This window comes from Sus scrofa, chromosome 13 (assembly GCF_054392235.1).
Source record: "Sus scrofa isolate SSC_HxYL_T2T_F1_AM1 chromosome 13, Sscrofa_HxYL_maternal_Yorkshire_Landrace_v2.0, whole genome shotgun sequence".
Taxonomy (NCBI): domain Eukaryota; kingdom Metazoa; phylum Chordata; class Mammalia; order Artiodactyla; family Suidae; genus Sus; species Sus scrofa.
Window position 1 is genome coordinate 40,186,214 of NC_139395.1, and position 12,547 is coordinate 40,198,760.

Below are 12,547 nucleotides of genomic sequence, written 5' to 3' on the forward strand. Positions count from 1 at the left end.
TCTGAAACCTAGCAAAATAAAAGAATTACGAGAACCTATTCTGTCCAAATCTATGACAATAGATTTGAAAGTGTGTATGAAATGAAAACGTTCTAGGAAAATAGACTACAACAAACTCTGTAAAAGATGGGAAGATATAATAAAAGATTTATTACCACTGTAGGAATAGAGAATGGCATCAAAGAGCTACCACAACCAACATACCTCTAAGAAACAGCCAGATGGCCTCACGAGGGAATTTCACCAAACTTTTAAAGAGTAGATAATTTCAATATCTGAATTGTTTCAGAGCCACAAGGGATAAAACAGTATTTTGAAAAAATGTAACACAGTGCTAACACCAACATCTAGCAAAAAAATTTTCAAAAGAAATAAAGGAATAATGGAGTTCCCATCATGGCTCAGTGGTTAATGAATGTGATTAGGAACCATGAGGTTGCGGGTTTGATCCCTGGCCTTGCTCAGTGGGTTAAGGATCTGGCGTTGCTGTGAGCTGTGGTGTAAGTCGCAGACATGGCTGGGATCCCATGTTGCTGTGTCTGTGGTGTAGGCCAGCGGCTACAGCTCCGATTAGACCCTTAGCCTGGGAACCTCCATATGCCACAGGTTCGGCCCTAGAAAAGACAAAAGAAAGAAAGAAAGAAAGGAATAAGAAACAAAACTACAGACCAATCACACTTACAAATGGCAACGGAAAATCCTGAACAAAATATTGACAAAGAACTTAAGCAGCACAATTAAAGAATAATATGTCACAATTAAGTGTGGTTACTGACTTAAATACAGGATGGTTCAATGTTAGGTAATCTATTAAATATAATCCATTACAGGAATAGATACAAGGAAAAAATCATTTGATCATTTCCAGAGCTGCCGAAAAAGCATTTTGACAAAAGTCATTATTTATTCTTGAATACAAAAGATAAAATTTAAATAGATGGGTACTCCCTTAACCAGAAAAAAAGATTCTGAGGCAATACCAAGATATCCTCTACCTATTCTCTTTGAATCTTTGCAGTTGGAAAAGAAAGAAAAAGTAGAACTATAAATGTTGGAAAGATTGTCACTATTTGCAATAATTAACACATAACTAGAAAATTACAAAGAATTACTTAAAAACCATTACTTTGGAAAGTAGTAAGAGAGTTAACCTAAGTAAAAAGTTAATAAACAGAAATCAAAAACTTTCAAACACATACTAAAAACTGAAAACTACAGTGGCAGGAAATTCCTATTTTCTAATAGCAAGGAAAAAAAGGATAAAATACCTGGGAAGAGATAAACAGGAAATGAGTACAGCCTATATAAAGAAAACTATAAATAAACACAACAAAGTCTTGAACAAATGGGAAAACAGCTCTTAGATCTGAAGACAAGCAATCTCACATGCCTTATAGAAGTGTAAAGTGGCAGATTCCTTAGAACAATTTGTCAATATCTAATGATATTACAAATGCACACACTCCTTGATCCAGCTATTCTAACCCAGAATTTACCCTATAGATAGGTCTGCTTCCATGTGCAAGTACGTATGCATAAAGCTATTCATTGCAGAACTGTCTCTAATATCAAAAGATTGGAGATTCCCATAATCATTAGCACACTGGTTTATTATGACATTTCCATAAAACAGAATAGGGTGCTGCTGCATAAAAAAAAAAAAAATATCTCTATGTATTAAAATCCCTCAACTGTTGGTAATACTTATTATTGTTGGAAATGCACATTTTTCTTAGGTGAGGAAAAATATGGCCAACATGTAAATATAATGACCACAGAGATACAAAACTAAGTTCTTAGAGAAAAAAATCAGAAAAGTGACACTGATTTTATTCAGACTGGTCTTATCCCTGTCTTCTTTTTATGAACAATTCAAGTGAAAGCTTTTATTAATATAAAAGTAGGACATACTATGTTTAAAATCTAACAATATTCCCAACTCGACCCATAGATTCAATGTCATCCCAATCAAAGTCCAAGTAAATTACTTCATGAATATCAACACACTGATTCTAAGGGTTATATGGAAAAGCAAAAGACCCACAGTAGCCAGCACAAGATATTAAGGAGAAAAACAAAGCTGGGGGACTGATGCCATCTGACTTCAAGATTTACTATAAAACTACAGTAATCAAGACAGTATGGCTCTGTTGAAAGAATAAGCAAATAGATGAATGGAACAGAAGAGAGAACCCAGAAACAGACTGACATAAGTACAGTTAAATAATCTTTGGTAAAGGAAGGAAGGCAATATAATGGAGCAAAGACAGTCTCTTCAACAGATAGTATTAGAACTAGACAGCAACACACACACACACACACACACACACAACCATATATCCTTCAAAAGAAATCAACTGAAGATGGATCAAAGACCTAGTTGTAAAAAGGCAAAACCCTGAAACTCCTGGAGGATAACATAGGAGAAAACCTAGATGACTTTGGGCCTGGTGATGACTTTTTAGATACAGCACCACAGACACAACCCATTAAAGAAATAATTGTTAAGCTCAACTAAATTAAAATTAAAAACTTCTAAAAAAAAAAAAAAGAAAAAAGAAAAAAGGGAGTTCCCGTCATGGCTCAGCAGTTAACAAACCTGACTAGTATCTTTAAGGACTCGTGTTTGATCCCTGGCCTCGCTCAGTGGGTTAAGGATCTGGCGTTGCCGTGAGCTGCGGAGTAGGTCGTAGGTCGCAGTCGTGGCTCGAATTCCTCATTGCTGTGGCTCTGGCATAGGCTGGCAGCTACTGCTCCAATTTGACCCCTAGCCTGGGAACCTCCACATACCATGGGTGTGGCTCTAAAAAAGACCAAAAAAACCCAAACAGAAACATAAAAAGTTTCTGCTTTGCAAAAGACAGTACCAACAGATTAGAGGAAAAGCCACAGACTGAGAGACACTATTTGCAAAAGACACACTGATAAAGGACTATTATCCAAAAGATACAAAGAACTCTTAAAACCCAACAGTAAGACAACAAATAACCCAATTAAAAATCAGGTTAAAGACCTTAGCAGATACCTTCACCAGAGAAGATGTGCAGATGAGAAACAAGAATATGAAAAGATACTTCACATCATGTACCATCAGGGAAATGCAGATGAAAATACAGAGCCACTACTACACATCTATTAGAATGTCCAAAATCCAGAATGCTGACAACACCAAATGCTAGCAAGGATGTTGAGAAACATGAACTCTCATTCACTGTGGGAGGGCAAAATGGTCAGCCACTCTGGAAGACAGTTGGGCAGTTCCTTATCAAATTAAACAGTTCACATATAATTAGCGATTGCACTCCTCGGATTTCCATAAAGGAGTTCAAAACGTACGCCCACACAAAAATCTAAACACAGTTATTTACGGCAGCTTTATTCATAATTGCCAAAACCTGGAAGCAACCAAGACATCCTTCATTAGGTAAGTGGATTAAAAACTATAGTACACCCAGACAACGGAGAATTATTCAGTGTTAAAAAGAACTGAGGAGTTCCCTTCATGGCTCAGGTGTAACAAACCTGACTAATATCCAGGAGGATGTGGGTTCAATTCCTGGCCTCACTCAGTGAGTTGGGGATCCAGTGTTGCCATGACCTGTGGTGTAGGCTGTGGACATGGCTCAGATCCTGTGCTGCTGTGGCTGTGATGTAGGCCAGCAGCAACTGCTCCAATTCAACCCCTAATCTAGGAACTTCCATGTGCCACGGGTGCAGCCCTAAAAAGACCAAAAAAAAAAAAAAAAAAAAAAAAAAAAAAGAAAGAAAGGAAGTGAGCTATCAAGCCATGAAAAGACATGGACGAACCTTAAATAAACATTACTAAGTGAAAGAAGTCAATGTTGAAAAGGTTACATATTATTTGACTCAAATTATATGATACTCTGGAAAAGGCAAAACTATGGAGACAATAAAGAGACCATCGGTTGCAGAGCAAAGAGGATTTGGGGGGCAATGAAAATACTCTACATAATATCATAATGATGGATATATGTCATTATACATTTGTCTAAACACATAGCATGCACAACACCAAGAGTGTAAACTATGGGTTTTTTGGGTTGTTTTTTTTTTTTTTTTGTAGTGACTAACCTTTATTATATTGTGTTACATTACACAGTTGTGTGATGGTTCTTGATGTCAATAGGCTATTTCCCATTCCACAGACTGGACTCACTTGACTTCCTGTTTATTTAAGTAACACTTTTGTTTGAAATTCTGGGTGCCTCTTTTTTTTTTCCTCAATTATTTATTTATTTTCTTCTTAAATGATTTTCTTTTTTTCCATTATAGCTGGTTTACACTGTTCTGTCAATTTTTTACAGTACAACAAAGAGACCCAGTCACACATTCATGTATACATTCTTTTTCTCACATTATCATGCTCCATCATAAGTGAACTAGATATAGTTCCCAATGCTATACAGCAGGATCTCATTGCTTATCCATTTCAAAGGCAATAGTTTGCATCTATTGACCCCATAAACTATGGATTTTGAGTGATTATAATGTCAATGTAGGATTAACTTTGGTAAAAAAAAAAAAAAATATATATATATATATATATATATATATATATATATACACACATACACACACATACACACACACCACTTTGGTGAGTGTTGATCATGGGCTGTGCATGTGCTGGGGCAGGAAATACAGGGGAAATCTCTACCTCCCTCTCAGTTTGGTTTTAAACTTGAAGCCTTTAAATTTTTAAAATTTTAATATTATAGATGTGCATAAGATGTAAAGTAAAGCCACCCTCAACTCATCCAGTCTCATTTTCCAAGGTGCTTTTGACCATATAAGTTTTTATTTTGATTGGCAGCAGTAAGTCTAAATATTCTGCTTACACTTCTATTTCTTGGTTTATCATCCATAAGAAGTGCCTATTGATTTTGTGCTATGAAGGAGAATTAATTAACTCAGAGAAACTATCACAATCTAACCACACCTCCCATTTTTGCTGGCAATATTATCATTACATGTAGACCTTTAAACATCTATTTTGATTGATCACCTTTAAATAGTCTTTCTTGACTGTCTACTATGTAAGATGATGAAATGCACAAATAGGTAAAACTCTAACATAACCAAGGACAAATCCTAAGAAGTATTTACCTTGCTCATAAAGTAGCTTCATATTCGAATCTTTGCAGGTGATCAGATTGTTGAGCAACGCAATCACACTTTGCATGGTGTTACCCAGAATGTTCTGCTGATGGTCCTGCAACAGAACACCATTTTCATCAGAGCTATACAAAAACAGAATTACATCCTGACGAAGACAAATGATCAAATGGCCTCCATCCCTTCATTCTTTGCCCAAGATGGAATGATCATCTTTTTGCACCTGAATGGAGCAGCTCCCTCTGTGTTAGGCAAGCTCCAGCCTTGGGTGAGGGGAGCTGGGAGCCGGCAGGAATCTGTCAGAGCACCAGCACTGCTATGCACAGTCCCCTGCCTGTGAGCTGAGGGGCAACCGTACAGTGTGCTTCAGGTGGGCAACGAAGGAGTCAGAGTGACCAGAAATTAAGTACGGGGAACTTAGGAGACCACACCTGATTTCGAGATGACAAAAGAAAAACTTCACAGAGAAATATTTCGTAGTTTTGAGAGTAAAGCTGGCACTGCTCTTTTTCCTGCTTTAGACTTAAAACATTTGACAGGCTGGATATGACTTGCTGCATCACTGCTTCAGTGTAATTGACTACATTTGGGACCTAAAACAGTGAACTGTGTTTTCCCTAACACTTCACATCAGATAGCAGGGAGTAACTTGGGTCCTAAAAAGAATGAGGAAAACTAGTAATGCTTTGGTCTTTATTTCGCACTGTAAAGACAAAAAACAAACAACTCCTTTGTAACTTTTAAGGGATCTCAAAAGTTAACTTGCTTTAGCTTTTTTTTCCTTTTTCACTCCTCTGAATATAAAAAAATAAAAATAAAGTAGCACTGATTGTAACTGAAACTGTAAAATTTCAAACAGTGTAAAAATACAACCTTTAAGCTCCAGGGCTACATGAGGCAAGCCAGATGCACACAAAGTATAGAAAGAAAGGCTCTCAGGTCTGTCCCAACACAAGCACTTGCTGAGACAGAGTGGTTCTAGGGGCGCAGCTTGCCTCACACCAGCCACAGTCCCACCCCTTGACCACTTGACAATAACCAGTCCTGCCCTAAAGAGTAGCAGGTCCATCGGATGGACCTAGAAATTATCATACTAAGTGAAGTCAGACAGAGGAAGACAAATATCATCTGATATCACTTATCCATGGGATCTAATAAAAACGATACAAAAGAACTTATTGACACACACACACACACACAAAAAAAAAAAAAACTCATAGATTTTGAAATCAAACTTCTGGTTACCAAAGTGGGAACATTGGGGGGAGGGATAAATTGGGAGGTGGGATTAACATATATACACTACTAAATATAAAACAGATGACTGACAAGGACCTACTCTAAAGCACAGGGAAACCTACTCAACATTCTGTAATAACTTACATGGGAAAAGAATGAGAAAGAATGGATATATGTGTAAGTATAACTGATTCAATGCACTGTCACCTGAAACTAACACAACAGTATAAGTCAACTATCCTTCAATAAAATTTTTTAAAAGTTAATATCAACTTACTAGGCTCTATCCAGATCCTTTCCTATTTTCACACACATACACACAAACAGCAATACATGGTTTGCTCTGTTTTAAGACAGACATTCTATCGCATTTATTCTCAACAAATGATTAATGGAGAGCTGTTCTATACAGGGCATTGTTCCAGGCACCTGAGGGGACAAAACTAGGTTCCTTGTCCTCTTGGAAACAGACAACAAACAGGCACAGGAAATAAGTAAACTGGATTATGTGTTAGAAGAGAGTAATTGCTGTGGCAGAAAAAGAAAAGAGAAGAGCAGAAAAAGAGGGTTGGGAGTTCAGCAGTGGGGCTGTACATCATTTAAAACTGTGTCGTCAGGAGTTCCCGTCATGGCGCAGTGGTTAACGAATCCGACTAGGAACCATGAGGTTGCGGGTTCAGTCCCTGCCCTTGCTCAGTGGGTTAACGATCCGGCGTTGCCATGAGCTGTGGTGTAGGTCTCAGATGTGGCTTGGATCCCGCGTTGCTGTGGCTCTGGCATAGGCCAGCGGCTACAGCTCCGCTTCGACCCCTAGCCTGGGAACCTCCATATGCCGTGGGAGCGGCCCAAGAAATAGCAAAAAAAAGACAAAAACAAACAAACAAACAAACAAAACTGTGTGGTCAGGGTGTTGAGAAGGTGTTACTGAATGGAAATTTTATTTTACCTTTTTTTGGCCATGCCCACAGCCTGCAGAAGTTCCTAGGGTCAGGGATCAAATCCGAGCCACAGCAGGGACACCAGATCCTTAACTGCAGGGCTATCAGGGAACTCCCTTATCTCACTTTTTAAATGGTGGAGCATCTTAGAATTCTTTGGATTAATTTAGTTTTAATAAATTTTTCTTTTGAAATAACTTTAGGCAGTGACAACACTGGATCCTTAACCCACGAGGCCACCAGGAAGCTCCCTATTCCACAAATATTTATTGGGTACCCAGTATCTATTTCTGAGTGATACAGTAGAGCTCACTAATAAAAGCAACTGGGCTCAGTGTATTTTTACCAGGAGATTTTTCAATCTTTTTTTGAAAAACATCAATTTACTCGGAATTCTACACAGTGACCCAATTTTGTTTAATTCTATTTTCCAAGAAAATCATCTGTAATGTCCAGGTTTTCACACATATTGTAACAGAATCATACAGAGCAGTCTTTTCTACCTTCACTTACCTCTGCTGAACCTACGAACCTCACCTTTCACACTGTCTCCTCCCTCTTTATTGATTGATTAGACTCACCAAAGCCTTGCCTATTTTACCCATCTATTTAAGGAACCGGCTTTCTGTTTTATTTATTTATTTATTTGTTTGTTTGTTTAGTCTTTTTAGGGCCACATCCACGGCATCTGGAGGTTCCCAGGCTAGGGGTCCAATCGGAGCTGTAGCTGCTGGCCTACACCACAGCCACAGCAACACCAGACCTGAGCCAAGTCTGTGACCCACACCACAGCTCACAGCAACGCTGGATCCTTAACCCACTGAGCAAGGCCAGGGATGGAACCTGCATCCTCATGGATCCAAGTCAGATTCGCTTCAGCTGAGCCATAATGGGAACTCCCAGCTTCCCCATTTTAACCATCTTTCCATATGTGCAGCTCTGAGTACACCGTTTCCCACTTCTCTCCCCTAGATACACAATAGGACAGCACCTCCCTGCCCACTCATAACTAAAGATGCCCGTGAGACTTACTCCGGCCAATGAAATTCATTTAGGCAGAAGTTTTAAGGCCCAGAGAGGGCTTTGTCATCTGTCTCTCCTCTGCCCTCAGGACCAGTGATGGTCTAGAGGGTAGAGGCTCCAACAGCCCAGGTCCCAGAGTGAGGACATGCAGCAGAGCTGCTGGGAGTCCCTTGTGGAACACATGGCTTCCAAAGCTTGCAAAAATACCAACACAGCATCCTCTGGCTCTGAAACTGCTGTCAAGAGATGTGTCCATCCCTCCGAGCATCACTTGATTTCATGAGCCCCACCATCTCCATCTTTGATACAAGACAAAAGCTTTGTTTTCCAAATATCAATGCCTGAAATTTTCTGTTCTTTAGAAACACATGCTTCAGAGTGGATGTTAATGTCTGAATGTTTTGCTGACACCAGCTTAAGAAGATTAATGTGGAAGCAATGGGCTACCACCAATTTCATGTAATTATTCTTAAGTTAGCTGGAAGGAAAGGGTGATTAATAAGTATCAGATGACATGACATGTTACTCATGATAAAGTAACTAACGATACATAGGAAACCTACTCTTGCGAAGAATAAAGAAGCTAACAAATCTTTTTGGTCCCATTTGGTAAAATAATACTCCTTGTTCAAAGGCCAGTCTTTCAGCAAATACAGATCAGTTTTATTGGACATACACCCATTGTTTGTCCTATATACATATTTTAAAATTAAATGTACCTTTTCTACGCTCTTGGCAGTATTTCTGGCTCGTTGTTAAGCCAATACTTCAGTCTTTCCCTGTGCTCAAGGGGTGGGTACCATTTGTTGATATAGGTGTTTCCTTGAAGCATGAAAGCCAACTTTCCAAATCTCTGTTACCCCTGAACACTAAGGACCCAGGATGGTGGCCCAGCCAACCAGGTTCTGAGATGCCTGGCCTGGAGTTTCCAGAGTCACTGCAGAAGAAACGGCTCTGCCAACCCCATTACCGAATCTGCAGAGGGACACAGAGGGACATTCTGATTATCAAAAGTCCCACTAAACCTTATTCCTGGGCAGACTCCGGGCACAATAGTTGATGCCAAAAAGAGAAACCAGACTGGGAGACATGGTTCCTTTCTATTCTAGCCATTAAGAAAGACACTCTTGTGTTTTGGTTACTTTGTTTTGGATTTTCAAACAATTCAGAGACTGGGAACTCTGTTCCGTGTAAAATAGGGGCTTTATAAAAATTACATTACAGAATTATATTTAATTCCTCTTCCTTCATGTCGATACATATGCTTCTTACCTAGTATTTGAGGGAGAGAGACCACAGAACAGAGTCAATGTTTCTACTCAGATGATGACACGGTTCTCCAGGGGAACCAAGACAGTTACTGCTGTGGCCTCACCCTAATTCCCCCCACAGGGAATGCTAAAGACATGTGAGCTGCAGTTGAGAAAGTATAAATATGGATTCAGCACACTTCTACTAATTCTATCAAATTGAGTTATTTCATTGCTCTTAGTAACCTTAATACGTTCTTGCTGTTCACAACACGTTCAGAGCCCATGAGGGATAAATTATGCCTTGGAAAACATCATATTTACTTTCAAAGTCAGAGTAGATTACATGAAGGGAGAAAACACCAGGGGAAACATGTGGGGCTAGAATTCTTCTTGGAACACTGGCTTCAAGAGGAAAGGGGGAGTTCTCATTGTGGCTCAGTGGTAACGAACCTGACTACAATCCATGCCGATGTGGGTTCAATATCAGCCTTCGATCAGTGGGTTAAGGATCCAGCGTTGCCATGGCCATCGTGTAGGCCAGCAGCTCGGATTCAGCCCCTAGCCTGGGAACTTCCATCTGCCGTGGGTGCCGCCCTAAAAAGAAAAAAAAAAAAAAAATGAGGAAAGAGAATCACAAATTTGATTCAAAGGCCAGAGTAGGAGGGGAGGGAGGATTTTGATTAAAGGTTGTGTCTTCATCAGATGTGTCTCTAAGACTGCCCCTCTCCCTAAAAAGTCTGCTTGAGCCCCAGGGAGAAAGGACTGTAACAAAGCCTAGGTAAAATCCAGGTGTCTTTTTGTTAATCCTCATGGCTCACTAAGAAAACCAAGAGCCCACACCATGGGCACCCTAACACATGCAAGCAAAGGGGTCTAAGGAGAGAAAGAAGCATTTTAGGGCCTGCAACAGGGCCTCTAGCAAAGGGTCAGGGACCCAGGCACTGGCAGCTTTGGCGGGGGTGGCAGCAGATGGCAATAGAGCAGAGCCAGGACAAGGCAGAACTGATGATATACTGATGTGGTACTATGTGCCAAGGTCTGTACCTCAAGCACTCTACCTTAAATCCCCACAAAAACCCTAAAGTAGCTACAGGTCCCCCTTTTACAGCCATGGAAACTGGGGTTAGTGAGATGAAGTGTCACTTGCCAAGGTCATGCAGCTTCTTGATGGTGAAGCTGGGATTCGGTCTGTGGGATGGCAGGTGCAAGCAACATTGCCTGGTGACCATACTAACGGAGCAGGAGAGAGGAGGGCGGGGTGTCAAGAGTCACCAGTCAGCACACCCCAGATTAACCAACACGACCTGAGGACCCAAGGACTTCAAGGAATCTGGAGTAGGGGGTGGAAAGAGGGCAAAGAAATATTGACTTGGGGCCGCAGCTGTAATGCTGCCCTCCCTCTTCTCCTGCTACAACGCACCCCCTCTCTTGAGTCACCACCACTGGGATCTCCTAGTTTCACAAGAGCCCTTAACATACATCACTTGCTATAAAACATGCACCCCAGGAAGCAAGACACAGGTACTGGGCCACTAGAGGAAAGGAAAGAATGCACTACCAGCCCTAAGAACAAAATTACATCCTAGAGCCACCACCAACAGCCACACAATTCAGACACTCTGCATTAGCGTTGCCTGAAGGGTGAGAAGGGAAGCTGAGCTAATGGGAGAAGCCACCCCTGATTTCCCACAAGGACACTGAAGGTCATCCAAACGCACTTTAAGATTATGACAAAAATTTTTAACTCCTTCATCCATAACCCAGTAAGCACAGCTGACCTAATTTGTGTGCCCAACAGCATAGGGTATGGACATTTAATCAACAGGGCACTTGAGAGTTCTAATAAAGCATTGCATTTGCCAGTAGAGATAATTAGAATTGAAGCAACAAAATTCTCGTGTTTGGCAACATAGATGAAACAACTTCATTAAAATGTACAGCTTCAGCAAATGAAAGGCAGGAGAGCACTGGACCCTGAAAGAATCAGCCTTCTCAAAACTAATTGCTTCAGCGCTTAAAGAGGACAGCTCTGCAACACCAAGGGCACAGCAAGGAAACACCGCTAAAAAATGATCCGCCTTCCCAAAGTGCTCCCACTGTAAACACAGCGTTAGACTCAATTCTAGTATCTGAAGATGGATAGGGCACTAGAAGACTTCAGATGCCCAGATGGAAAAGTTGGGCTGGGGCCTCAACAGTCAAGGTAGGAAATACTTTTAATGATCAAAACGAACTATGAACCCAGGTCACTCTCTTCTGCCCTTGGTGTAGGTCAGAATTCAAAAGGTGACGGACAAGTTAGACCACAAGAACCCATCCTCGGGGGTTAGAGACCATCGAGAGGATGGAGAGCAGAAGTACGTGTGGCACATGTGACAACCACAATCTCTTAGGAATAAACAGACAGCATTTCCTAGTCAATACACACTTAGATTGCAGGGCCCAGGTGCTGTCCCGGGACAAAGTAGGGTTCCACCTGCTCTCCCTTTCATACGTTCTCCTGTGTGGCTAGAGTCCTCAGATCTGGAGCCTGCAGATAGGAGTTTTCAAAGGAGGGAAGCATCCAAAGGAGGGAAGCACATTTGTGGGGAAGAGGACCTTGAACATTATTCATCCTTCACAGGGCTGTACCACAGGCAGTTCAAACTCAATGGACTCTAAGCTGAACTCGGCTCCTTTCCCGTTTCACTGACTCACCCTCCAGCCTGCCCAGCCATACATCTTGGAATCACCCAGGATGACGGCCTCTGTTCTCATCTCCCACATCCAAAAGGCCACAAAGACCCCTTGGCTCTCCCCGAGCCCCTCTTGAATCCATGGTCTGCTCTCCATCTGCATGGCCACTGCCCTGTTTGGCTGGGGCCACCACCATCTCCTCCAGTATCTCTACCTCTGGCCTCAGCTTTCTGACTGCCAACCAGGTTCCTCTTTCCACAGTGGCAGAGATGAGTCTCCGCT

The 12,547-nt window shown here is 41.1% G+C and overlaps 1 protein-coding gene across 23 annotated transcripts in view; it reads right to left on the reverse strand.

Annotated features, from left to right (window-relative positions):
• The window catches only part of ULK4 (unc-51 like kinase 4), a 540,161-nt gene that overhangs the window by 240,448 nt on the left and 287,166 nt on the right, over positions 1-12,547 (reverse strand). For 19 of the 23 annotated variants that reach the window (XR_014822784.1, XR_014822770.1, XR_014822773.1 and 16 more), the window contains one exon: positions 5,128-5,233. The exons of the other annotated variants lie outside the window; for them this stretch is intronic. Coding sequence is in view for 10 of the 19 variants with exons in the window: in XM_084987830.1 (XP_084843956.1) it covers positions 5,128-5,233 (106 nt within the window). In the remaining 9 variants the exon portion in view is untranslated. The remainder of the gene's footprint in view (positions 1-5,127; positions 5,234-12,547) is intronic. 23 annotated transcript variants of the gene reach the window in all.